Source organism: Oncorhynchus gorbuscha, linkage group LG01 (assembly GCF_021184085.1).
Source record: "Oncorhynchus gorbuscha isolate QuinsamMale2020 ecotype Even-year linkage group LG01, OgorEven_v1.0, whole genome shotgun sequence".
Taxonomy (NCBI): domain Eukaryota; kingdom Metazoa; phylum Chordata; class Actinopteri; order Salmoniformes; family Salmonidae; genus Oncorhynchus; species Oncorhynchus gorbuscha.
The window spans coordinates 1,591,498-1,618,414 of record NC_060173.1 but is presented as its reverse complement, the minus strand read 5'-3'; the positions used below and the strand labels follow the sequence as shown (position 1 = coordinate 1,618,414).

General features: G+C 37.7%; 1 protein-coding gene across 1 annotated transcript; it reads right to left on the bottom strand.

Annotated features, from left to right (window-relative positions):
• Positions 1 to 26: 26 nt before the first annotated feature.
• On the bottom strand, positions 27 to 26,917 carry skor1b (SKI family transcriptional corepressor 1b). Its single transcript, XM_046353425.1, is given in 8 exon segments — positions 27 to 1,041; positions 1,106 to 1,202; positions 20,145 to 20,210; positions 22,071 to 22,145; positions 23,938 to 24,012; positions 24,508 to 24,627; positions 25,250 to 25,757; positions 25,760 to 26,917. Coding segments are annotated over 8 exon segments (3,114 nt in total).

Genomic DNA, 26,917 nt, shown 5'->3' with positions numbered 1-26,917 from the left:
TGCCTAGAATTTTGGATACTGTACGCCTAGCCTTCAGGGTGGTAGTAGTCTTGCTTTCCAAACGGATGGGGCTCCACGGCGGACTGTGGGAAGGGGCTAGGGTGGTAGTAGTCTTGCTTTCCAAAAGGATGGGGCTCCACGGCGGACTGTGGGAAGGGGCTAGGGTGGTAGTAGTCTTGCTTTCCAAACTGATGGGGCTCCACGGCGGACTGTGGGAAGGGGCTAGGGTGGTAGTAGTCTTGCTTTCCAAACGGATGGGGCTCCACGGCGGACTGTGGGAAGGGACTAGGGTGGTAGTAGTCTTGCTTTCCAAACTGATGGGGCTCCACGGCGGACTGTGGGAAGGGGCTAGGGTGGTAGTAGTCTTGCTTTCCAAACTGATGGGGCTCCACGGCGGACTGTGGGTAGGGGCTAGGGTGGTAGTAGTCTTGCTTTCCAAACTGATGGGGCTCCACGGCGGACTGTGGGAAGGGGCTAGGGTGGTAGTAGTCTTGCTTTCCAAACTGATGGGGCTCCACGGCGGACTGTGGGAAGGGGCTAGGGTGGTAGTAGTCTTGCTTTCCAAACGGATGGGGCTCCACGGCGGACTGTGGGAAGGGACTAGGGTGGTAGTAGTCTTGCTTTCCAAACTGATGGGGCTCCACGGCGGACTGTGGGAAGGGGCTAGGGTGGTAGTAGTCTTGCTTTCCAAACTGATGGGGCTCCACGGCGGACTGTGGGAAGGGGCTAGGGTGGTAGTAGTCTTGCTTTCCAAACTGATGGGGCTCCACGGCGGACTGTGGGAAGGGGCTAGGGTGGTAGTAGTCTTGCTTTCCAAAAGGATGGGGCTCCACGGCGGACTGTGGGAAGGGACTAGGGTGGTAGTAGTCTTGCTTTCCAAAAGGATGGGGCTCCACGGCGGACTGTGGGAAGGGGCTAGGGCGGTAGTAGTCTTGCTTTCCAAACTGATGGGGCTCCACGGCGGACTGTGGGAAGGGGCTAGGGTGGTAGTAGTCTTGCTTTCCAAACTGATGGGGCTCCACGGCGGACTGTGGGAAGGGGCTAGGGCAGTAGTAGTCTTGCTTTCCAAACGAATGGGGCTTCACGGCGGACTGTGGGAAGGGACTAGGGTGGTAGAAGAGGAGGTTTGAAGGAGCAGGTTCCAGTGCAGTGACGAGGAGTCAGCATCTTACAGGAGAATTGGTGTAGCGCGTCGTGAGCTTCTGGGAAGAAAGGGAATAGACACTAAATAGATCCACTAGATGTGTGTGTGTGTGTGTGTGTGTGTGTGTGTGTGTGTGTGTGTGTGTGTGTGTGTGTGTGTGTGTGTGTGTGTGTGTGTGTGTGTGTGTGTGTGTGTGTGTGTGTGTGTGTGTGTGTGTGTGCGTGTGCGTGTGTGCGTGTGCGTGTGCGTGTTTGTGGTCCTCACAATGCACAATTACTTTGTATTTAAGTTCATTCTCTTTTTCCTCAGTAAATGTAACTTGACAAACCTATTTGAATTCAAAAGTAGTTAAAGGCAGTTGTGGGTCAACTTGAATCAAGGCCATACTCTAAAATGTAATACAACTTCATTAACAGACTGCATGTTTATGGACAGAGCCTTCGGGAAGCATTCAGACCCCTTGACTTTTTACACATTTTGTTACGTTACAGCCTAATTCTAAAATAGATTAAATAGTTTGTTCCCCCTCATTAATCTACACACAATACCCCATAATGACAAAGTAAAAACAGTTTTTTTGAAATGTTTGCTAATTTATCAAAAAAAATTTTTTTTTAATAATAAATATTACATTTACATAAGTATTCAGACCCTTTACTCAGTACTTTGTTGAAGCACCTTTGGCAGGGATTACAGCCTCGAGTCTTCTTGGGTATGACGCTACAAGCTAATCACACCTGTATTTGGTGAGTTTCTCCCATTCTTCTCCGCAGATCTTCTCAAGCTCTGTCAGGTGGGGAGCGTCGCTGCACAGCTATTTTCAGGTCTCTCCAGAGATGTTTGATCGGGTTCAAGTCTGGGCTCTGGCTGGGCCACTCAAGGACATTCAGAGACTTGTCCCAAACCCACTCCTGCGTTGTCTTGGCTGTGTGCTTAGGATCGTTGTCCTGTTGGAAGGTGAACCTTTGCCCCAGTCTGAGGTCCTGAGGCTCTGGAGCAGGTTTTCATCAATGATCTCTCTGTACTTTGCTCCGGTCATCTTTCCCTTGATCCTGACTAGTCTCCCAGTCCCTGCAGCTGAAAAACATCCCCGCAGGATGATGCTGCCACCACCATGCTTCTCTGTAGGGATGGTGCCAGGTTTCTTCCAGACGTGATGCTTGGCATTCAGGCCAAAGAGTTGAATCTTGGTTTCATCAGACCAGGGAATCTTGTTTCTCATGGTCTGAGAGTCCTTTAGGTGCCATTTGGCAAACTCAAAGCACGCTGTCATGTGCCTTTTACTGAGGAGTGGCTTCCGTCTGGCCACTCTACCATAAAAGGCCTGATTGGTGGAGTGCTGCAGAGTGGTTGTCCTTCTGGAAGGTTCTCCCATCTCCACAGAGGAACTCTGGAGCTCTGTCAGAGTGACCATTTGGGATTTTGGTAACTTCCCCGACCAAGGCCCTTCTCCCCCGATTTCTCAGGTTGGCAAGGCGGCCAGCTCTAGGAAGAGTCTTGGTGGTTCCAAACTTCATCCATTTAAGAATGATGGAGGCCCGTGTGTTTTTGGGGACCTTCAATGCTGCAGAAATGTTTTGGTTCGCTTCCCCAAATCTGTGCCTCGTCTCTGAGCTCTACTGACCTCATGGCTTGGTGTTTGCTCTGAGATGCACTGTCAACTGTGTGATCTTATACAGACAGGTGTGTGCCTTTCAAAATCATGTCCAAACAATTTAATTTGCCACAGGTGGACTCCAATCAAGTTGTAGAAACATCTCAAGAATTATCAATGGAAACAGGATGCACCTGAGCTCTATTAAGAATCTCATAGCAAAGAGTCTGAATACTTATGTAAAATAAGGTACTTCTGTTTGAATTTTTTTTTTTTATGTCCAATAAATAAATAAAAACCTGTTTTTGTGTTGTCATTATGGGTTGTAGATTGACAAGGAACACATGTAATTGAATCTATTTCAGAATAAGGCTGTAACATCACAAAATCTGGTAAGGTCAAGAGGTTTCCGAACTTTCCGAATGCATTGCATGTTTGCAGAATTTACAAACCATTTAGCCACAGCAAGACTGTCTGTTCACAGGTTCACATTCCTATGTGTGTCCCTTGTGTATGAAAACTGCAGTAAAAATGTGTTTTATATATATTTTTTTATATTTGATATAAACTGCAGATTTCATTCAAAAGGCCACACCTAGTTAGGGATGTTTACGTGTGAACAGGCAGTTTGGCTAAAGGGTTTCTTCACATGTTGCGTTCACATTTTTGTTCATATATACAGCACCAGTCAAAAGTTTGGACACACCTACTCATTCAAGGGTTTTTCTTTATTTTTACTCCTTTCTACATTGTAGAATAATAGTGAAGACATCAAAACTATGAAATAACAACACATGGAATCATGTAGTAACCAAAAAAGGGTTAAACAAGTCTAAATATATTTTATATTTGAGATCCTTCAAAGTAGCCACCCTTTGCCTTGATGACAGCTATGCACACTATTGGCATTCTCTCAACCAGCTCATGAGGTAATCACCTGGAATGCATTTCAATTAACAAGTGTGCCTTGTTAAAAGTTATTTGAATATCTTTCCTTCTTAGTGCGTTTGAGCCAATCAGTTGTTTTGTGACAAGGTAGGGGTGGTATACAGAAGACAGCCCTCTTTGGTAAAAGACCAAGTACATATTATGACAAGAAGAGCTCAAAATAAGCAAAGAGAAACGACAGTCCATCATTCCGTATGTGCTATTTCATAGTTTTGATGTCTTCGCTAATATTCTACAATTTTAGAAAATAGTCCAAATAAAGAAAAACCCTTGAATGAGTAGGTGTGTCCAAACTTTTGACTGGTATTGTATATATTTATATATATATATATATATATATATATATATATATATATATATATATATATATATATATATATATATATATATATATACACTGAACAAAAATAATAACACAACATGTAAAGCGTTGTTGTCCTGTTTCGTGAGCTGAAACAAAAGATCCAAGAAAGGTTAAATTTGCACAAAAAGCTGATTTCTCCTCAATTGTTTTGCACAAAAAGCTGATTTCTCTCAATTGTTTTGCACAAAAAGCTGATTTCTCCTCAATTGTTTTACACAAAAAGCTGATTTCTCTCAATTGTTTTGCACAAAAAGCTGATTTCTCCTCAATTGTTTTGCACAAAAAGCTGATTTCTCCTCAATTGTTTTGCACAAAAAGCTGATTTCTCCTCAATTGTTTTGCACAAAAAGCTGATTTCTCCTCAATTGTTTTGCACAAAAAGCTGATTTCTCCTCAATTGTTTTGCACAAAAAGCTGATTTCTCTCAATTGTTTTGCACAAAAAGCTGATTTCTCTCAATTGTTTTGCACAAAAAGCTGATTTCTCCTCAATTGTTTTGCACAAAAAGCTGATTTCTCTCAATTGTTTTGCACAAAAAGCTGATTTCTCTCAATTGTTTTGCACAAAAAGCTGATTTCTCCTCAATTGTTTTGCACAAAAAGCTGATTTCTCCTCAATTGTTTTGCACAAAAAGCTGATTTCTCCTCAATTGTTTTGCACAAAAGCTGATTTCTCCTCAATTGTTTTGCACAAAAAGCTGATTTCTCCTCAATTGTTTTGCACAAAAAGCTGATTTCTCTCAATTGTTTTGCACAAAAAGCTGATTTCTCTCAATTGTTTTGCACAAAAAGCTGATTTCTCTCAATTGTTTTGCACAAAAAGCTGATTTCTCCTCAATTGTTTTGCACAAAAGCTGATTTCTCCTCAATTGTTTTGCACAAAAAGCTGATTTCTCTCAATTGTTTTGCACAAAAAGCTGATTTCTCCTCAATTGTTTTGCACAAAAAGCTGATTTCTCTCAATTGTTTTGCACAAAAAGCTGATTTCTCTCAATTGTTTTGCACAAAAAGCTGATTTCTCTCAATTGTTTTGCACAAAAAGCTGATTTCTCTCAATTGTTTTGCACAAAAAGCTGATTTCTCCTCAATTGTTTTGCACAAAAAGCTGATTTCTCCTCAATTGTTTTGCACAAAAAGCTGATTTCTCCTCAATTGTTTTGCACAAAAAGCTGATTTCTCCTCAATTGTTTTGCACAAAAAGCTGATTTCTCCTCAATTGTTTTGCACAAAAAGCTGATTTCTCCTCAATTGTTTTACACAAAAAGCTGATTTCTCCTCAATTGTTTTACACAAAAAGCTGATTTCTCCTCAATTGTTTTACACAAAAAGCTGATTTCTCCTCAATTGTTTTACACAAAAAGCTGATTTCTCCTCAATTGTTTTGCACAAAAAGCTGATTTCTCTCAATTGTTTTGCACAAAAAGCTGATTTCTCCTCAATTGTTTTGCACAAAAAGCTGATTTCTCTCAATTGTTTTGCACAAAAAGCTGATTTCTCTCAATTGTTTTGCACAAAAAGCTGATTTCTCCTCAATTGTTTTGCACAAAAAGCTGATTTCTCCTCAATTGTTTTGCACAAAAAGCTGATTTCTCCTCAATTGTTTTGCACAAAAAGCTGATTTCTCCTCAATTGTTTTGCACAAAAGCTGATTTCTCCTCAATTGTTTTGCACAAAAAGCTGATTTCTCCTCAATTGTTTTACACAAAAAGCTGATTTCTCCTCAATTGTTTTGCACAAAAAGCTGATTTCTCCTCAATTGTTTTACACAAAAAGCTGATTTCTCCTCAATTGTTTTACACAAAAAGCTGATTTCTCCTCAATTGTTTTACACAAAAAGCTGATTTCTCCTCAATTGTTTTGCACAAAAAGCTGATTTCTCCTCAATTGTTTTGCACAAAAAGCTGATTTCTCCTCAATTGTTTTACACAAAAAGCTGATTTCTCCTCAATTGTTTTGCACAAAAAGCTGATTTCTCTCAATTGTTTTGCACAAAAAGCTGATTTCTCTCAATTGTTTTGCACAAAAAGCTGATTTCTCTCAATTGTTTTGCACAAAAAGCTGATTTCTCCTCAATTGTTTTGCACAAAAAGCTGATTTCTCCTCAATTGTTTTGCACAAAAAGCTGATTTCTCCTCAATTGTTTTGCACAAAAAGCTGATTTCTCCTCAATTGTTTTGCACAAAAAGCTGATTTCTCCTCAATTGTTTTGCACAAAAAGCTGATTTCTCCTCAATTGTTTTGCACAAAAAGCTGATTTCTCCTCAATTGTTTTACACAAAAAGCTGATTTCTCCTCAATTGTTTTACACAAAAAGCTGATTTCTCCTCAATTGTTTTACACAAAAAGCTGATTTCTCCTCAATTGTTTTGCACAAAAAGCTGATTTCTCTCAATTGTTTTGCACAAAAAGCTGATTTCTCCTCAATTGTTTTGCACAAAAAGCTGATTTCTCTCAATTGTTTTGCACAAAAAGCTGATTTCTCTCAATTGTTTTGCACAAAAAGCTGATTTCTCCTCAATTGTTTTGCACAAAAAGCTGATTTCTCCTCAATTGTTTTGCACAAAAAGCTGATTTCTCCTCAATTGTTTTGCACAAAAAGCTGATTTCTCCTCAATTGTTTTGCACAAAAAGCTGATTTCTCCTCAATTGTTTTGCACAAAAAGCTGATTTCTCCTCAATTGTTTTACACAAAAAGCTGATTTCTCCTCAATTGTTTTGCACAAAAAGCTGATTTCTCCTCAATTGTTTTACACAAAAAGCTGATTTCTCCTCAATTGTTTTACACAAAAAGCTGATTTCTCCTCAATTGTTTTATACAAAAAGCTGATTTCTCTCAATTGTTTTGCACAAAAAGCTGATTTCTCCTCAATTGTTTTGCACAAAAAGCTGATTTCTCCTCAATTGTTTTACACAAAAAGCTGATTTCTCCTCAATTGTTTTGCACAAAAAGCTGATTTCTCCTCAATTGTTTTGCACAAAAAGCTGATTTCTCCTCAATTGTTTTGCACAAAAAGCTGATTTCTCCTCAATTGTTTTACACAAAAAGCTGATTTCTCCTCAATTGTTTTACACAAAAAGCTGATTTCTCCTCAATTGTTTTGCACAAAAAGCTGATTTCTCCTCAATTGTTTTGCACAAAAAGCTGATTTCTCTCAATTGTTTTGCACAAAAAGCTGATTTCTCCTCAATTGTTTTGCACAAAAAGCTGATTTCTCCTCAATTGTTTTGCACAAAAAGCTGATTTCTCCTCAAACAAAAAGCTGATTTCTCCTCAATTGTTTTGCACAAAAAGCTGATTTCTCCTCAATTGTTTTACACAAAAAGCTGATTTCTCCTCAATTGTTTTGCACAAAAGCTGATTTCTCCTCAATTGTTTTGCACAAAAAGCTGATTTCTCCTCAATTGTTTTGCACAAAAAGCTGATTTCTCTCAATTGTTTTGCACAAAAAGCTGATTTCTCTCAATTGTTTTGCACAAAAGCTGATTTCTCCTCAATTGTTTTGCACAAAAAGCTGATTTCTCTCAATTGTTTTGCACAAAAAGCTGATTTCTCTCAATTGTTTTGCACAAAAAGCTGATTTCTCTCAATTGTTTTGCACAAAAAGCTGATTTCTCTCAATTGTTTTGCACAAAAAGCTGATTTCTCTCAATTGTTTTGCACAAAAAGCTGATTTCTCTCAATTGTTTTGCACAAAAGCTGATTTCTCTCAATTGTTTTGCACAAAAAGCTGATTTCTCTCAATTGTTTTGCACAAAAAGCTGATTTCTCCTCAATTGTTTTGCACAAAAAGCTGATTTCTCCTCAATTGTTTTACACAAAAGCTGATTTCTCCTCAATTGTTTTGCACAAAAGCTGATTTCTCTCAATTGTTTTGCACAAAAAGCTGATTTCTCTCAATTGTTTTGCACAAAAGCTGATTTCTCCTCAATTGTTTTGCACAAAAAGCTGATTTCTCTCAATTGTTTTGCACAAAAAGCTGATTTCTCTCAATTGTTTTGCACAAAAAGCTGATTTCTCCTCAATTGTTTTGCACAAAAAGCTGATTTCTCCTCAATTGTTTTGCACAAAAAGCTGATTTCTCTCAATTGTTTTGCACAAAAAGCTGATTTCTCTCAATTGTTTTGCACAAAAAGCTGATTTCTCCTCAATTGTTTTACACAAAAAGCTGATTTCTCCTCAATTGTTTTGCACAAAAGCTGATTTCTCCTCAATTGTTTTGCACAAAAAGCTGATTTCTCCTCAATTGTTTTACACAAAAGCTGATTTCTCCTCAATTGTTTTGCACAAAAAGCTGATTTCTCTCAATTGTTTTGCACAAAAGCTGATTTCTCTCAATTGTTTTGCACAAAAAGCTGATTTCTCCTCAATTGTTTTGCACAAAAAGCTGATTTCTCTCAATTGTTTTGCACAAAAAGCTGATTTCTCTCAATTGTTTTGCACAAAAAGCTGATTTCTCCTCAATTGTTTTACACAAAAAGCTGATTTCTCCTCAATTGTTTTGCACAAAAAGCTGATTTCTCCTCAATTGTTTTGCACAAAAGCTGATTTCTCTCAATTGTTTTGCACAAAAAGCTGATTTCTCTCAATTGTTTTGCACAAAAAGCTGATTTCTCTCAATTGTTTTGCACAAAAAGCTGATTTCTCTCAATTGTTTTGCACAAAAAGCTGATTTCTCTCAATTGTTTTGCACAAAAAGCTGATTTCTCTCAATTGTTTTGCACAAAAAGCTGATTTCTCTCAATTGTTTTGCACAAAAGCTGATTTCTCTCAATTGTTTTGCACAAAAAGCTGATTTCTCTCAATTGTTTTGCACAAAAAGCTGATTTCTCTCAATTGTTTTACAAAAAGCTGATTTCTCTCAATTGTTTTGCACAAAAAGCTGATTTCTCTAAATTGTTTTGCACAAAAGCTGATTTCTCCTCAATTGTTTTGCACAAAAGCTGATTTCTCCTCAATTGTTTTGCACAAAAAGCTGATTTCTCCTCAATTGTTTTGCACAAAAAGCTGATTTCTCTCAATTGTTTTGCACAAAAAGCTGATTTCTCTCAATTGTTTTGCACAAAAAGCTGATTTCTCTCAATTGTTTTGCACAAAAAGCTGATTTCTCTCAATTGTTTTGCACAAAAAGCTGATTTCTCTCAATTGTTTTGCACAAAAAGCTGATTTCTCTCAATTGTTTTGCACAAAAAGCTGATTTCTCTCAATTGTTTTGCACAAAAAGCTGATTTCTCTCAATTGTTTTGCACAAAAAGCTGATTTCTCTCAATTGTTTTGCACAAAAAGCTGATTTCTCTCAATTGTTTTGCACAAAAAGCTGATTTCTCCTCAATTGTTTTGCACAAAAAGCTGATTTCTCCTCAATTGTTTTACACAAAAAGCTGATTTCTCCTCAATTGTTTTGCACAAAAAGCTGATTTCTCTCAATTGTTTTGCACAAAAAGCTGATTTCTCTCAATTGTTTTGCACAAAAAGCTGATTTCTCCTCAATTGTTTTGCACAAAAAGCTGATTTCTCTCAATTGTTTTGCACAAAAAGCTGATTTCTCTCAATTGTTTTGCACAAAAGCTGATTTCTCTCAATTGTTTTGCACAAAAAGCTGATTTCTCCTCAATTGTTTTGCACAAAAAGCTGATTTCTCTCAATTGTTTTGCACAAAAAGCTGATTTCTCTCAATTGTTTTGCACAAAAAGCTGATTTCTCCTCAATTGTTTTACACAAAAAGCTGATTTCTCCTCAATTGTTTTGCACAAAAAGCTGATTTCTCCTCAATTGTTTTGCACAAAAAGCTGATTTCTCCTCAATTGTTTTACACAAAAAGCTGATTTCTCCTCAATTGTTTTGCACAAAAAGCTGATTTCTCTCAATTGTTTTGCACAAAAAGCTGATTTCTCTCAATTGTTTTGCACAAAAAGCTGATTTCTCCTCAATTGTTTTGCACAAAAAGCTGATTTCTCTCAATTGTTTTGCACAAAAAGCTGATTTCTCTCAATTGTTTTGCACAAAAAGCTGATTTCTCTCAATTGTTTTGCACAAAAGCTGATTTCTCCTCAATTGTTTTGCACAAAAAGCTGATTTCTCCTCAATTGTTTTGCACAAAAAGCTGATTTCTCTCAATTGTTTTGCACAAAAAGCTGATTTCTCTCAATTGTTTTGCACAAAAAGCTGATTTCTCTCAATTGTTTTGCACAAAAAGCTGATTTCTCTCAATTGTTTTGCACAAAAAGCTGATTTCTCTCAATTGTTTTGCACAAAAAGCTGATTTCTCTCAATTGTTTTTGATTTCTCTCAATTGTTTTGCACAAAAAGCTGATTTCTCTCAATTGTTTTGCACAAAAAGCTGATTTCTCTCAATTGTTTTGCACAAAAAGCTGATTTCTCTCAATTGTTTTGCACAAAAAGCTGATTTCTCTCAATTGTTTTGCACAAAAATTTCTCTCAATTGTTTTGCACAAAAGCTGATTTCTCTCAATTGTTTTGCACAAAAAGCTGATTTCTCCTCAATTGTTTTGCACAAAAAGCTGATTTCTCTCAATTGTTTTGCACAAAAAGCTGATTTCTCTCAATTGTTTTGCACAAAAGCTGATTTCTCTCAATTGTTTTGCACAAAAGCTGATTTCTCTCAATTGTTTTGCACAAAAAGCTGATTTCTCTCAATTGTTTTGCACAAAAAGCTGATTTCTCTCAATTGTTTCTGATTTCTCTCAATTGTTTTGCACAAAAAGCTGATTTCTCTCAATTGTTTTGCACAAAAGCTGATTTCTCTCAATTGTTTTGCACAAAAAGCTGATTTCTCTCAATTGTTTTGCACAAAAAGCTGATTTCTCTCAATTGTTTTGCACAAAAAGCTGATTTCTCTCAATTGTTTTGCACAAAAAGCTGATTTCTCTCAATTGTTTTGCACAAAAAGCTGATTTCTCTCAATTGTTTTGCACAAAAAGCTGATTTCTCTCAATTGTTTTGCACAAAAAGCTGATTTCTCTCAATTGTTTTGCTGATTTCTCTCAATTGTTTTGCAAAAGCTGATTTCTCCTCAATTGTTTTGCACAAAAAGCTGATTTCTCCTCAATTGTTTTGCACAAAAAGCTGATTTCTCCTCAATTGTTTTGCACAAAAAGCTGATTTCTCCTCAATTGTTTTGCACAAAAGCTGATTTCTCCTCAATTGTTTTGCACAAAAAGCTGATTTCTCCTCAATTGTTTTGCACAAAAAGCTGATTTCTCCTCAATTGTTTTGCACAAAAAGCTGATTTCTCCTCAATTGTTTTGCACAAAAAGCTGATTTCTCCTCAATTGTTTTGCACAAAAAGCTGATTTCTCCTCAATTGTTTTGCACAAAAAGCTGATTTCTCCTCAATTGTTTTGCACAAAAGCTGATTTCTCTCAATTGTTTTGCACAAAAAGCTGATTTCTCTCAATTGTTTTGCACAAAAAGCTGATTTCTCCTCAATTGTTTTGCACAAAAAGCTGATTTCTCTCAATTGTTTTGCACAAAAAGCTGATTTCTGCTCAATTGTTTTGCACAAAAAGCTGATTTCTCCTCAATTGTTTTGCACAAAAAGCTGATTTCTGCTCAATTGTTTTGCACAAAAAGCTGATTTCTCCTCAATTGTTTTGCACAAAAGCTGATTTCTCCTCAATTGTTTTGCACAAAAAGCTGATTTCTCCTCAATTGTTTTGCACAAAAAGCTGATTTCTCCTCAATTGTTTTGCACAAAAAGCTGATTTCTCCTCAATTGTTTTGCACAAAAAGCTGATTTCTCCTCAATTGTTTTGCACAAAAAGCTGATTTCTCCTCAATTGTTTTGCACAAAAAGCTGATTTCTCTCAATTGTTTTGCACAAAAGCTGATTTCTCTCAATTGTTTTGCACAAAAAGCTGATTTCTCTCAATTGTTTTGCACAAAAAGCTGATTTCTCTCAATTGTTTTGCACAAAAAGCTGATTTCTCTCAATTGTTTTGCACAAAAAGCTGATTTCTCTCAATTGTTTTGCACAAAAGCTGATTTCTCCTCAATTGTTTTGCACAAAAAGCTGATTTCTCCTCAATTGTTTTGCACAAAAGCTGATTTCTCCTCAATTGTTTTGCACAAAAAGCTGATTTCTCTCAATTGTTTTGCACAAAAGCTGATTTCTCTCAATTGTTTTGCACAAAAAGCTGATTTCTCCTCAATTGTTTTGCACAAAAAGCTGATTTCTCTCAATTGTTTTGCACAAAAGCTGATTTCTCTCAATTGTTTTGCACAAAAAGCTGATTTCTCTCAATTGTTTTGCACAAAAAGCTGATTTCTCTCAATTGTTTTGCACAAAAAGCTGATTTCTCTCAATTGTTTTGCACAAAAGCTGATTTCTCTCAATTGTTTTGCACAAAAAGCTGATTTCTCTCAATTGTTTTGCACAAAAAGCTGATTTCTCTCAATTGTTTTCAATTGTTTTGCACAAAAAGCTGATTTCTCTCAATTGTTTTGCACAAAAGCTGATTTCTCTCAATTGTTTTGCACAAAAAGCTGATTTCTCCTCAATTGTTTTGCACAAAAAGCTGATTTCTCCTCAATTGTTTTGCACAAAAAGCTGATTTCTCCTCAATTGTTTTGCACAAAAAGCTGATTTCTCTCAATTGTTTTGCACAAAAGCTGATTTCTCTCAATTGTTTTGCACAAAAGCTGATTTCTCTCAATTGTTTTGCACAAAAAGCTGATTTCTCCTCAATTGTTTTGCACAAAAAGCTGATTTCTCTCAATTGTTTTGCACAAAAAGCTGATTTCTCCTCAATTGTTTTGCACAAAAAGCTGATTTCTCTCAATTGTTTTGCACAAAAAGCTGATTTCTCCTCAATTGTTTTGCACAAAAGCTGATTTCTCTCAATTGTTTTGCACAAAAAGCTGATTTCTCCTCAATTGTTTTGCACAAAAGCTGATTTCTCCTCAATTGTTTTGCACAAAAAGCTGATTTCTCCTCAATTGTTTTGCACAAAAAGCTGATTTCTCCTCAATTGTTTTGCACAAAAAGCTGATTTCTCTCAATTGTTTTGCACAAAAAGCTGATTTCTCCTCAATTGTTTTGCACAAAAAGCTGATTTCTCTCAATTGTTTTGCACAAAAAGCTGATTTCTCTCAATTGTTTTGCACAAAAAGCTGATTTCTCTCAATTGTTTTGCACAAAAAGCTGATTTCTCTCAATTGTTTTGCACAAAAAGCTGATTTCTCCTCAATTGTTTTGCACAAAAAGCTGATTTCTCCTCAATTGTTTTGCACAAAAGCTGATTTCTCCTCAATTGTTTTGCACAAAAAGCTGATTTCTCCTCAATTGTTTTGCACAAAAAGCTGATTTCTCTCAATTGTTTTGCACAAAAAGCTGATTTCTCCTCAATTGTTTTGCACAAAAAGCTGATTTCTCTCAATTGTTTTGCACAAAAGCTGATTTCTGCTCAATTGTTTTGCACAAAAAGCTGATTTCTCCTCAATTGTTTTGCACAAAAAGCTGATTTCTGCTCAATTGTTTTGCACAAAAAGCTGATTTCTCCTCAATTGTTTTGCACAAAAAGCTGATTTCTCCTCAATTGTTTTGCACAAAAAGCTGATTTCTCCTCAATTGTTTTGCACAAAAAGCTGATTTCTGCTCAATTGTTTTGCACAAAAAGCTGATTTCTCCTCAATTGTTTTGCACAAAAAGCTGATTTCTCCTCAATTGTTTTGCACAAAAAGCTGATTTCTCTCAATTGTTTTGCACAAAAAGCTGATTTCTGCTCAATTGTTTTGCACAAAAAGCTGATTTCTCCTCAATTGTTTTGCACAAAAAGCTGATTTCTGCTCAATTGTTTTGCACAAAAAGCTGATTTCTCCTCAATTGTTTTGCACAAAAAGCTGATTTCTCTCAATTGTTTTGCACAAAAAGCTGATTTCTCCTCAATTGTTTTGCACAAAAAGCTGATTTCTCTCAATTGTTTTGCACAAAAAGCTGATTTCTGCTCAATTGTTTTGCACAAAAAGCTGATTTCTCCTCAATTGTTTTGCACAAAAGCTGATTTCTGCTCAATTGTTTTGCACAAAAAGCTGATTTCTCCTCAATTGTTTTGCACAAAAGCTGATTTCTCCTCAATTGTTTTGCACAAAAGCTGATTTCTCCTCAATTGTTTTGCACAAAAAGCTGATTTCTCTCAATTGTTTTGCACAAAAGCTGATTTCTCTCAATTGTTTTGCACAAAAAGCTGATTTCTCCTCAATTGTTTTGCACAAAAAGCTGATTTCTCTCAATTGTTTTGCACAAAAAGCTGATTTCTCTCAATTGTTTTGCACAAAAAGCTGATTTCTCTCAATTGTTTTGCACAAAAAGCTGATTTCTCCTCAATTGTTTTGCACAAAAAGCTGATTTCTCTCAATTGTTTTGCACAAAAAGCTGATTTCTCCTCAATTGTTTTGCACAAAAAGCTGATTTCTCTCAATTGTTTTGCACAAAAAGCTGATTTCTCCTCAATTGTTTTGCACAAAAAGCTGATTTCTCCTCAATTGTTTTGCACAAAAAGCTGATTTCTCCTCAATTGTTTTGCACAAAAAGCTGATTTCTCCTCAATTGTTTTGCACAAAAAGCTGATTTCTCTCAATTGTTTTGCACAAAAAGCTGATTTCTCCTCAATTGTTTTGCACAAAAAGCTGATTTCTCTCAATTGTTTTGCACAAAAAGCTGATTTCTCCTCAATTGTTTTGCACAAAAAGCTGATTTCTCTCAATTGTTTTGCACAAAAAGCTGATTTCTCTCAATTGTTTTGCACAAAAGCTGATTTCTCTCAATTGTTTTGCACAAAAAGCTGATTTCTCCTCAATTGTTTTGCACAAAAGCTGATTTCTCCTCAATTGTTTTGCACAAAAAGCTGATTTCTCCTCAATTGTTTTACACAAAAAGCTGATTTCTCCTCAATTGTTTTGCACAAAAAGCTGATTTCTCCTCAATTGTTTTACACAAAAAGCTGATTTCTCCTCAATTGTTTTGCACAAAAAGCTGATTTCTCCTCAATTGTTTTACACAAAAAGCTGATTTCTCCTCAATTGTTTTGCACAAAAGCTGATTTCTCCTCAATTGTTTTACACAAAAAGCTGATTTCTCCTCAATTGTTTTGCACAAAAAGCTGATTTCTCCTCAATTGTTTTACACAAAAAGCTGATTTCTCCTCAATTGTTTTGCACAAAAAGCTGATTTCTCCTCAATTGTTTTGAACAAAAAGCTGATTTCTCCTCAATTGTTTTACACAAAAAGCTGATTTCTCCTCAATTGTTTTGCACAAAAAGCTGATTTCTCCTCAATTGTTTTGCACAAAAAGCTGATTTCTCCTCAATTGTTTTGCACAAAAAGCTGATTTCTCTCAATTGTTTTGCACAAAAAGCTGATTTCTCCTCAATTGTTTTGCACAAAAAGCTGATTTCTCTCAATTGTTTTGCACAAAAAGCTTATTTCTCCTCAATTGTTTTGCACAAAAAGCTGATTTCTCTCAATTGTTTTGCACAAGAAGCTGATTTCTCTCAATTGTTTTGCACAAAAAGCTGATTTCTCTCAATTGTTTTGCACAAAAAGCTGATTTCTCCTCAATTGTTTTGCACAAAAAGCTGATTTCTCCTCAATTGTTTTGCACAAAAGCTGATTTCTCCTCAATTGTTTTGCACAAAAGCTGATTTCTCCTCAATTGTTTTACACAAAAAGCTGATTTCTCCTCAATTGTTTTGCACAAAAAGCTGATTTCTCCTCAATTGTTTTACACACAAAAAGCTGATTTCTCCTCAATTGTTTTGCACAAAAAGCTGATTTCTCCTCAATTGTTTTGCACAAAAAGCTGATTTCTCCTCAATTGTTTTGCACAAAAAGCTGATTTCTCCTCAATTGTTTTACACAAAAAGCTGATTTCTCCTCAATTGTTTTGCACAAAAAGCTGATTTCTCCTCAATTGTTTTACACAAAAAGCTGATTTCTCCTCAATTGTTTTGCACAAAAAGCTGATTTCTCCTCAATTGTTTTACACAAAAAGCTGATTTCTCTCAATTGTTTTGCACAAAAAGCTGATTTCTCCTCAATTGTTTTGCACAAAAAGCTGATTTCTCTCAATTGTTTTGCACAAAAAGCTGATTTCTCTCAATTGTTTTGCACAAAAAGCTGATTTCTCTCAATTGTTTTGCACAAAAAGCTGATTTCTCCTCAATTGTTTTGCACAAAAAGCTGATTTCTCCTCAATTGTTTTGCACAAAAAGCTGATTTCTCCTCAATTGTTTTGCACAAAAAGCTGATTTCTCTCAATTGTTTTGCACAAAAAGCTGATTTCTCCTCAATTGTTTTGCACAAAAAGCTGATTTCTCTCAATTGTTTTGCACAAAAAGCTGATTTCTCTCAATTGTTTTGCACAAAAAGCTGATTTCTCTCAATTGTTTTGCACAAAAAGCTGATTTCTCCTCAATTGTTTTGCACAAAAAGCTGATTTCTCCTCAATTGTTTTGCACAAAAAGCTGATTTCTCCTCAATTGTTTTACACAAAAAGCTGATTTCTCCTCAATTGTTTTGCACAAAAAGCTGATTTCTCCTCAATTGTTTTACACAAAAAGCTGATTTCTCCTCAATTGTTTTGCACAAAAGCTGATTTCTCCTCAATTGTTTTGCACAAAAAGCTGATTTCTCCTCAATTGTTTTGCACAAAAAGCTGATTTCTCCTCAATTGTTTTACACAAAAAGCTGATTTCTCCTCAATTGTTTTGCACAAAAAGCTGATTTCTCCTCAATTGTTTTACACAAAAAGCTGATTTCTCCTCAATTGTTTTGCACAAAAGCTGATTTCTCCTCAATTGTTTTGAACAAAAAGCTGATTTCTCCTCAATTGTTTTACACAAAAAGCTGATTTCTCCTCAATTGTTTTGCACAAAAAGCTGATTTCTCCTCAATTGTTTTGCACAAAAAGCTGATTTCTCCTCAATTGTTTTGCACAAAAGCTGATTTCTCTCAATTGTTTTGCACAAAAAGCTGATTTCTCCTCAATTGTTTTGCACAAAAAGCTGATTTCTCTCAATTGTTTTGCACAAAAAGCTGATTTCTCCTCAATTGTTTTGCACAAAAAGCTGATTTCTCTCAATTGTTTTGCACAAAAGCTGATTTCTCTCAATTGTTTTGCACAAAAGCTGATTTCTCTCAATTGTTTTGCACAAAAAGCTGATTTCTCCTCAATTGTTTTGCACAAAAAGCTGATTTCTCCTCAATTGTTTTGCACAAAAAGCTGATTTCTCCTCAATTGTTTTGCACAAAAAGCTGATTTCTCCTCAATTGTTTTGCACAAAAGCTGATTTCTCCTCAATTGTTTTACACAAAAAGCTGATTTCTCCTCAATTGTTTTGCACAAAAAGCTGATTTCTCCTCAATTGTTTTACACAAAAAGCTGATTTCTCCTCAATTGTTTTGCACAAAAAGCTGATTTCTCCTCAATTGTTTTACACAAAAAGCTGATTTCTCCTCAATTGTTTTGCACAAAAAGCTGATTTCTCCTCAATTGTTTTACACAAAAAGCTGATTTCTCCTCAATTGTTTTGCACAAAAAGCTGATTTCTCCTCAATTGTTTTACACAAAAAGCTGATTTCTCCTCAATTGTACAAAAAGCTGATTTCTCCTCAATTGTTTTGAACAAAAAGCTGATTTCTCCTCAATTGTTTTGCACAAAAAGCTGATTTCTCTCAATTGTTTTGCACAAAAAGCTGATTTCTCCTCAATTGTTTTGCACAAAAAGCTGATTTCTCCTCAATTGTTTTGCACAAAAAGCTGATTTCTCCTCAATTGTTTTGCACAAAAAGCTGATTTCTCTCAATTGTTTTGCACAAAAAGCTGATTTCTCTCAATTGTTTTGCACAAAAAGCTGATTTCTCCTCAATTGTTTTGCACAAAAGCTGATTTCTCCTCAATTGTTTTGCACAAAAAGCTGATTTCTCCTCAATTGTTTTGCACAAAAAGCTGATTTCTCCTCAATTGTTTTGCACAAAAGCTGATTTCTCCTCAATTGTTTTGCACAAAAAGCTGATTTCTCCTCAATTGTTTTGCACAAAAAGCTGATTTCTCCTCAATTGTTTTGCACAAAAAGCTGATTTCTCCTCAATTGTTTTACACAAAAAGCTGATTTCTCCTCAATTGTTTTGCACAAAAGCTGATTTCTCCTCAATTGTTTTGAACAAAAAGCTGATTTCTCCTCAATTGTTTTACACAAAAAGCTGATTTCTCCTCAATTGTTTTGCACAAAAAGCTGATTTCTCCTCAATTGTTTTGCACAAAAGCTGATTTCTCCTCAATTGTTTTGCACAAAAAGCTGATTTCTCCTCAATTGTTTTGCACAAAAAGCTGATTTCTCTCAATTGTTTTGCACAAAAAGCTGATTTCTCTCAATTGTTTTGCACAAAAGCTGATTTCTCTCAATTGTTTTGCACAAAAAGCTGATTTCTCTCAATTGTTTTGCACAAAAAGCTGATTTCTCTCAATTGTTTTGCACAAAAAGCTGATTTCTCTCAATTGTTTTGCACAAAAAGCTGATTTCTCCTCAATTGTTTTGCACAAAAAGCTGATTTCTCTCAATTGTTTTGCACAAAAAGCTGATTTCTCTCAATTGTTTTGCACAAAAAGCTGATTTCTGCTCAATTGTTTTGCACAAAAAGCTGATTTCTCCTCAATTGTTTTGCACAAAAAGCTGATTTCTCTCAATTGTTTTGCACAAAAAGCTGATTTCTCTCAATTGTTTTGCACAAAAAGCTGATTTCTCTCAATTGTTTTGCACAAAAAGCTGATTTCTCTCAATTGTTTTGCACAAAAAGCTGATTTCTCTCAAACGAAAAGCTGATTTCTCCTCAATTGTTTTGCACAAAAAGCTGATTTCTCCTCAATTGTTTTGCACAAAAAGCTGATTTCTCTCAATTGTTTTGCACAAAAAGCTGATTTCTCTCAATTGTTTTGCACAAAAAGCTGATTTCTCTCAATTGTTTTGCACAAAAGCTGATTTCTCCTCAATTGTTTTGCACAAAAAGCTGATTTCTCCTCAATTGTTTTGCACAAAAAGCTGATTTCTCCTCAATTGTTTTGCACAAAAAGCTGATTTCTCCTCAATTGTTTTGCACAAAAAGCTGATTTCTCCTCAATTGTTTTGCACAAAAGCTGATTTCTCCTCAATTGTTTTGCACAAAAAGCTGATTTCTCTCAATTGTTTTGCACAAAAAGCTGATTTCTCTCAATTGTTTTGCACAAAAAGCTGATTTCTCTCAATTGTTTTGCACAAAAAGCTGATTTCTCCTCAATTGTTTTGCACAAAAAGCTGATTTCTCCTCAATTGTTTTGCACAAAAAGCTGATTTCTCCTCAATTGTTTTGCACAAAAAGCTGATTTCTCCTCAATTGTTTTGCACAAAAAGCTGATTTCTCTCAATTGTTTTGCACAAAAAGCTGATTTCTCTCAATTGTTTTGCACAAAAAGCTGATTTCTCTCAATTGTTTTGCACAAAAAGCTGATTTCTCTCAATTGTTTTGCACAAAAAGCTGATTTCTCTCAATTGTTTTGCACAAAAAGCTGATTTCTCTCAATTGTTTTGCACAAAAAGCTGATTTCTCTCAATTGTTTTGCACAAAAAGCTGATTTCTCTCAATTGTTTTGCACAAATGTGTTCACATCTGTTAGTGAGCATTTTTCCTTTGCCAAGATTATCCATCCACCTGACAGGTATAGCACATTAAGAAGCTGATTAAACAGCATGATCATTACGCAGGTGCACCTTGTGCCGGGGACAATAAAGCATCTCTGTCTCAGAGCTCTACGGACAATTGCTTCGACCTCATGGCTTAGCATTTGTTGAGACATACACCGTCAACACTGTAAACTATGGGACCTTATATAGACAGGTTTTTTGGCTTTCCAAATCATGTCCAATCAATTGAATTTACTACAATTTGACTCCAAACAAGTTGTAGAAACATCTCAAGGATGATCAATGGAAACAGGATGCACCTGAGATCAATTATCATGTCTCATAGCAAAGGGTTTGAATACTTTCTGAATGCACTGCATATTTATTTATTAGCATATTCCTACAAGCTTCATATCAGTTACCTTTCAACTTGTGTTGAATAGCATAGCGAGCCTTTTTCTCTCGCTCCAACTCACTGCATAATGTGTCTATATGTAAGGGACAGAAGAATATATTAAGAGCTAGGATTTAAACTTTGGGGACATATTGTTTTAGCCCTGAACTAACTCACGTGATTCGCCTAGTCAAGGGTTTGATGATTAGTTGACAAGTGGAATCAGGTAGGGTAGCTGTGGAATAGACCAAATGTATTGAATGGCTGGGAGTCCACGAAGATAGGTTGGGGATCCCCTGATTTACATCATCTTTTGATCATCTTTTAGTGATGTAAATCTACAGTTATGGCCACATACAGTGGGGCAAAAAGTATTTAGTCAGCCACCAATTGTGCAAGTTCTCCCACTTAAGAAGATGAGGCCTGTAATTTTCATCATAGGTACACTTCAACTATGACAGACAAAATTAGGGGGGAAAAAATCCAGAAAATCACATTGTAGGATTTTTAATGAATTGATTTGCAAATTAGGGTGGAAAATAAGTATTTGGTCACCTACAAACAAGCAAGATTTATGGCTCTCACAGACCTGTAACTTCTTCTTTAAGAGGCTCCCCTGTCCTCCACTCGTTACCTGTATTAATGGCACCTGTTTGAACTTGTTATCAGTATAAAAGACACCTGTCCACAACCTCAAACAGTCACACTCCAAACTCCACTATGGCCAAGACCAAAGAGCTGTCAAAAGACACCAGAAACAAAATTGTAGACCTGCACCAGGCTGGGAAGACTACATCTGCAATAGGTAAGCAGCTTGGTTTGAAGAAATCAACTGTGGGAGCAATTATTAGGAAATGGAAGACATACAAGACCATTGATAATCTCCCTCGATCTGGGGCTCCACGCAAGATCTCACCCCGTGGGGAGAATGTCATATGGTCAAAATGAAACCAAAATATAACTTTTTGGTAAAAACTCAACTCGTCATGTTTGGAGGACAAAGAATGCTGAGTTGCATCCAAAGAACACCATACCTACTGTGAAGCATGGGGGTGGAAACATCATGCTTTGGAGCTGTTTTTCTGCAAAGGGACCAGGAAAAGTAAAGGAAAGAATGAATGGGGCCATGTATCGTGAGATGTTTCGTGAAAACCTCCTTCCATCAGCAAGGGCATTGAAGATGAAACGTGGCTGGGTCTTTCAGCATGATAATGATCCCAAAACTCCGCCCGGGCAACGAAGGAGTGGCTTCGTAATAAGCATTTCAAGGTCCTGGAGTGGCCTAGCCAGTCTCCAGATCTCAACCCCATAGAACATCTTTGGAGGGAGTTGAAAGTCCATGTTGCCCAGCAACAGCCCCAAAACATCACTGCTCTAGAGGAGATCTGCCTGGAGGAATGGGCCAAAATACCAGCAACAGTGTGTGAAAACCTTGTGAAGACTTACAGAAAACGTTTGACCTCTGTCATTGCCAACAAAGTGCATATAACAAAGTATTGAGATACACTTTTGTTATTGACCAAATACTTATTTTCCACCATAATTTGCAAATAAATTCATTAAAAATCCTACAATGTGATTTTCTGGAATTTTTTTTTCTCATTTTGTCTGTCGTAGTTGAAGTGTACCTATGATGAAAATGACAGGCCTCTCTCATCTTTTTAAGTGGGAGAACTTGCACAATTGGTGGCTGACTAAATACTTTTTTGCCCCACTGTACATCTCCATATGTTCTGAGTTTATCGAGATACAATTAGAGGATAGATTATTCATCAATTGATTTATTTAGCAAACAATTACATTTGATCAATCAACCAATTATATGTATTCACATAACCCTTTTTACATCAACACTTGTTGATGTTGTTTAATGGTCCTACTTTACTAACAAAGTTGTAAGCGGCTAGTATTTTATACCAGTATGCCTCCGTGTGAATGTTTGGCATGTTCTCACCTCTCACAATATGAAGCTGCTGAACCATCTCCTCCCTGTAGGACAGCTCCCTTTTCATCTGATGATTGAAATTATCTGGGGAGAAATTACAATAGCTTAGTCATCTTACATTTACATTTAAGTCATTTAGCAGACGCTCTTATCCAGAGCGACTTACAAATTGGTGCATTCACCTTATGACATCCAGTGGAACAGTCACTTTACAATAGTGCATCTAAATCTTAAGGGGGGGTGAGAGGGATTACTTATCCTATCCTAGGTATTCCTTAAAGAGGAATAGTAGTATAGCCAATAAACTAGCCTACTTGGCTATTCTTTTAATATGCCAGCCTATACACTCTGGCATCCTACTCGGGCAAAATGGAATCTAGCTTCCTAAACTTCCATTGCAGGTGCAACAATACACCCCCCCCCTCCTCCTCCTCCTTAGCACGACACAACGCGGAGTGCCTGGATACAGCCCTTAGACGTGATAAATAGCTAAATTACCATTGCAGCCATATGCGTTTGACAGCAACATCAATTATAATCGAACCATGCAATACAAAATTAGCATGCACTAATGCCGCGTTCATATGCTAGTCGTAAAAAAAGGAAACTCAGAAATGTCCGACTTGCTAACTAGTTGAACACGGTACGTATATAACTACAACCACATAGCAAGTCAAAATGTCAGAGTTTTCCTTGATCCGACTAGCATGTGAACGCAGCATGTCAAATATAACGCAGTGCAAAACCTGATCGAATTGTTTTTGTTCAGCGTTCAATATGCTGATCACGACAAGCATGACATTAAGAGAAACTCTCTCTAACCCGTTGGAATCAAAAAACTATAAACCTGTGACATTTGATCACAATAGCTATGTTTCCATTAACTTGTCCAGTGATTTATTTTTGTCGACATTTAGAAAGTTCGCATAGATGCGACAATTGCCTGCTAAGATGCATTTCCATCCATTTAACGACATTGTTTCAATAAAAACGGCGGGGCGCAATGACGTCACAAAAAGATACAACGTTTTCGCAAAAGCCATACAATGTCGAATAAAAATGTAGTGGTTGAAGTGTTTCCATTACCTAGTTAGGCAAATTGCGCATTAATAAATTGGCGACAGCCTGTTTGCCCTCCCACCTATCCAGCACAATTTGCTGAAATGCATTTTGTACATATATATGCACGAATTGATTGTGAGACTGTGTTGACCTATTCTGTTTCATGTCTCAGGTAGACCGTGAAAGTCAGCATGGATAGAATGCAATAGTTGACTAATATTTGCCACATTCTAATAATGGTAATGTGTCTAACGTATAGCCACAGATCTAGAGCCCATTCACTCCAGGCTGCCGAGGCTCGTCCGCACGGTGCTGACACTTACACTCCTGTACATCTGGAATAATTGTCTGGTGGAAACTTGCCAGCCAACCAGATAAGCACGGCAAAGCAATTCAGGCATTCTTAAAACTCAGGACAATCCTTGTCCTGCAAAGAAACATTACTTTTATAGTTGAAAAATAGATACATTTTGCAAGCAGTAAGCGAGGAATTTACAATGAAATGTAAAGTGGAGTTTATAGTTACGTGATGACATCACGTGCCCCGCGTACCTTCAGAAGTATTCGGCAATCATCATTTATCCGAAAACACCATTTCCGTCATCATTTGTATGATATAAAGTTAGTTCGACAAAAAAGAGAAATTAGCCTTCGATCGGATAAAAATGCTGTTGATTTTTATAAAATGTCTCCTATATCTGCCGTTTCCATTACACATGTCGCAATTAGATATTTTGTTTACGACATTGCTTTTGTCCAGCCAGCCAGCGTCGAATAAACCTGGATCAATGGAAACCTGCCTGCTGAATTATACCTTTTAAATGTTGGAATTCTCGTTCCAATTTCTTCCTTAACTCCACTTGCTCCGTGAGTTGTTTCTGCAATTCGTCTGTAGAAAAGGAACGAACCAACGTGTTAAAAATAGAATATTAATACGGGTTTGAAAATTGCTTCGGGGTTTAGACTAAATGGTATAGAGTAAATGTTGTAGGTTAAATGGTATAGGCTAATTTATGTTAAACGATTCATGTTAAGCGATTTGGTAAATGGCCTCGGGGGAAGCTGTTCTATTTCTTCTAACCTATTCTGTAGGGATCAATCTAATTATTAAAGAAAGTATATCATAAACAATAACACATTTAAACTAATAGACCAACATGTATGATTAATAATAATATTAATATGAATTAGAATGGTTATTTAATGGTTTTATATTTAGCCAGTGTTCTATGTTTGTCTGAGATTATGCAAACATTGTGTGTAGCTTCCTCGCCTGAATGCACACAGAGACAACATTTATAAGAGTACAAAAATATATATACAAATAGGCAATAAAATATAGGCTTAAATACTTGTATATTTAAAGTTCTGACTATCAACTGACAAGTGTAGCGCTTAAATTTACCCTCGTTCAGTGCTTCTCTCGGGCCCTCCTCCCGGCTTTGGCCCTTCGTTTCAACCTCCTTCACTGTCGAAGATGGCTCCTCTCTACTGGCACAGTCATCTGAATAAACAACAAATAAGTGTCATTCCTTTTCACAACATCTATTTTATTATTTAAAAATATATATTAACATAACAACATCCAACCTTTCGATTTCACATTGTCTGTCTGGTAATTGGTTGCTGAACCAAAAGCATATGGACTGCTCCTGTCCGGTGAATACACCTAGATAAACCAGACAGGATAATGAGAATAATTAGTCATTTGCATACAATAACGCCCTGTGACATTGGGAACACATTCTCCTATTGGACAGTGTATTTGTACGGCCTTTTATTCTCTGCTATTCACACAGACAAAACAAACATGCGCATACAAGTGAAAAAATAAGCCCAATATGTGTGTAAAAACAAGAGGATGATGACTTTTTAACGAATCAATGAATGAATCACAATTAAATAGTATATTCCTTAGTATGTAAATAGCCATCTAATAGAATGAGACGGACCATATCAATCACTCACTTTATCAAAAGACGTGGTCTTATTGCAGACCGGAAGCTGTTTGCCATGTCTATCTCTATTTGAAGACAGCACCACCTGTATAGGTAGGTTCATTCTCTGTGAATCGACCACAGCGGCCTGCTCTGACTCAGGTATGGATTCAAGGCCGTTTGGTGAACCTGCACCGCGCGAAAGGCTTAGAACAGGGACAGGGGGGCTCCTGCAGTCCTCAATGGAGTGCGGAAGTGACTCATCATCCTCCTGTGACTTATTGGTCTCCACGTCCACATCTGTCTCGCCAACGCTCTCCACGCTGTCTGGCGACAAGGACCTGTAGCTCGAGCTCTCGCTTAGGAAATCAGGTGACAGATACCCAGCTCGAGCCCCGTTGTACTTCCCCCGGTTACCGTATAGTTTGGCTATACTCTTCGCGTCTTTGATGACGGGTCTGAATGCGGAGACATAGCTAATCTTCCGGGGTAGAACGGGCATTTTACCGTCCATTGACCTCGCCTCATCCCCGGACTTGTCATCCTCATTCCGGGTGGACTGAGTGCTGGAGCACCGCTCACCATCCCCCACACTGTCCTTTGGAGTGTTGCTATTTCTGTCACTCTGCTCGGATGCGTCCAGCTCACTCTGTCTGGCGCACAGGACCTCCGATGGCTGTTTTGGGCCTGGTGCTGTGGCTGGGCCTGGTGCTGTGGCTGGGGGAAGGACGGTATGGACAGGCCGTCTGCAGTCGGCCAGAACATGGGGAAAGAGTGGTAGGCGCTGTCCTTGGTGCTCGGCCAGGAGAAGACGCCAGATAGGTGGGCTTTATTCGGCTCCCCCATCACACCACTGTCATCCTTCTTCTGACACAACCCGAAGGCCGGAAACCCGTATGGGTGTGGGAAGAGAGGTGGAGGGATCTTCACGTTCTGCAGCATCCCGTAGCTTTTGCTGGGCACCGGGATAATGGGATAGCTGCGTGTGATGCTCGCTATACTCCCCATGCCTCCCCGGTTGTCCTCGCAGCGGAGGATTTTAGGGGGGATCTCCGGTGAGCCTCTCCGGGGCAGGTTGGAAGGTCCTTGGTGAGGTTTTAACGGAGAGGAACGTTCGGGCCCGTGGCGGTGCATGGGCAGCGTCCTCTTCCTGCTGCCCCCGTTGAACATGGCTTTGACGTCCTCCCACGCATGAGCTAAATCATCCGGCGAGCCCTTGTCGGTCAGTTTGAGGTGTCTCCTCCAGGAGTTAAAGTTAGCAGCGTCTGGCTGGGTATACTTGGATTCTGATGTTCGGTGAGAGTGGAATATGAACTTATTGGGAGAAAAATACATATTGCAGAAGGAGCACTTGATACACTTGGCTCTGGAGCTGTTGTACCTGGCTGGTATGAAGTTACCACGGCTCCCCCACGTGCACTCGTGGGAAACATCAAACGCGAAATTCTCTGGTAGTTTTGGAGGGTTGTGGGCTCCGATAAACGATTTACAAAGCCTCTCTGCTTCGCGCTTTGTGATCATCCCACAGCGCCTCGAGGAGATGGGCATGGCGCCCGCACGCCTCAGAATCTCCAGCTGGACTGGGGTGCACTGCACGCAGGTGATGCCCAGAGCCACGCGCCGGTTGTGGATCTCGTTATAGCTGTAGTTCTTCAGCAGAGTGTTGGAGATCTGCGCCAGGCACAGTCTCTCCTGACCGTCCAGCACCAGACAGACTATGGGTATTCCATACAGGGCGGTCTCGCTGACCTGGTTGGGTTTCATGTTGGGGTTGAATGTTGGGAGGTCCTGTTTGGAGCTCGGTGGAGAGCAGCTGGAGTCCCGTGTCGCAGGTAAGTGAGGAGGATTACACTCCAT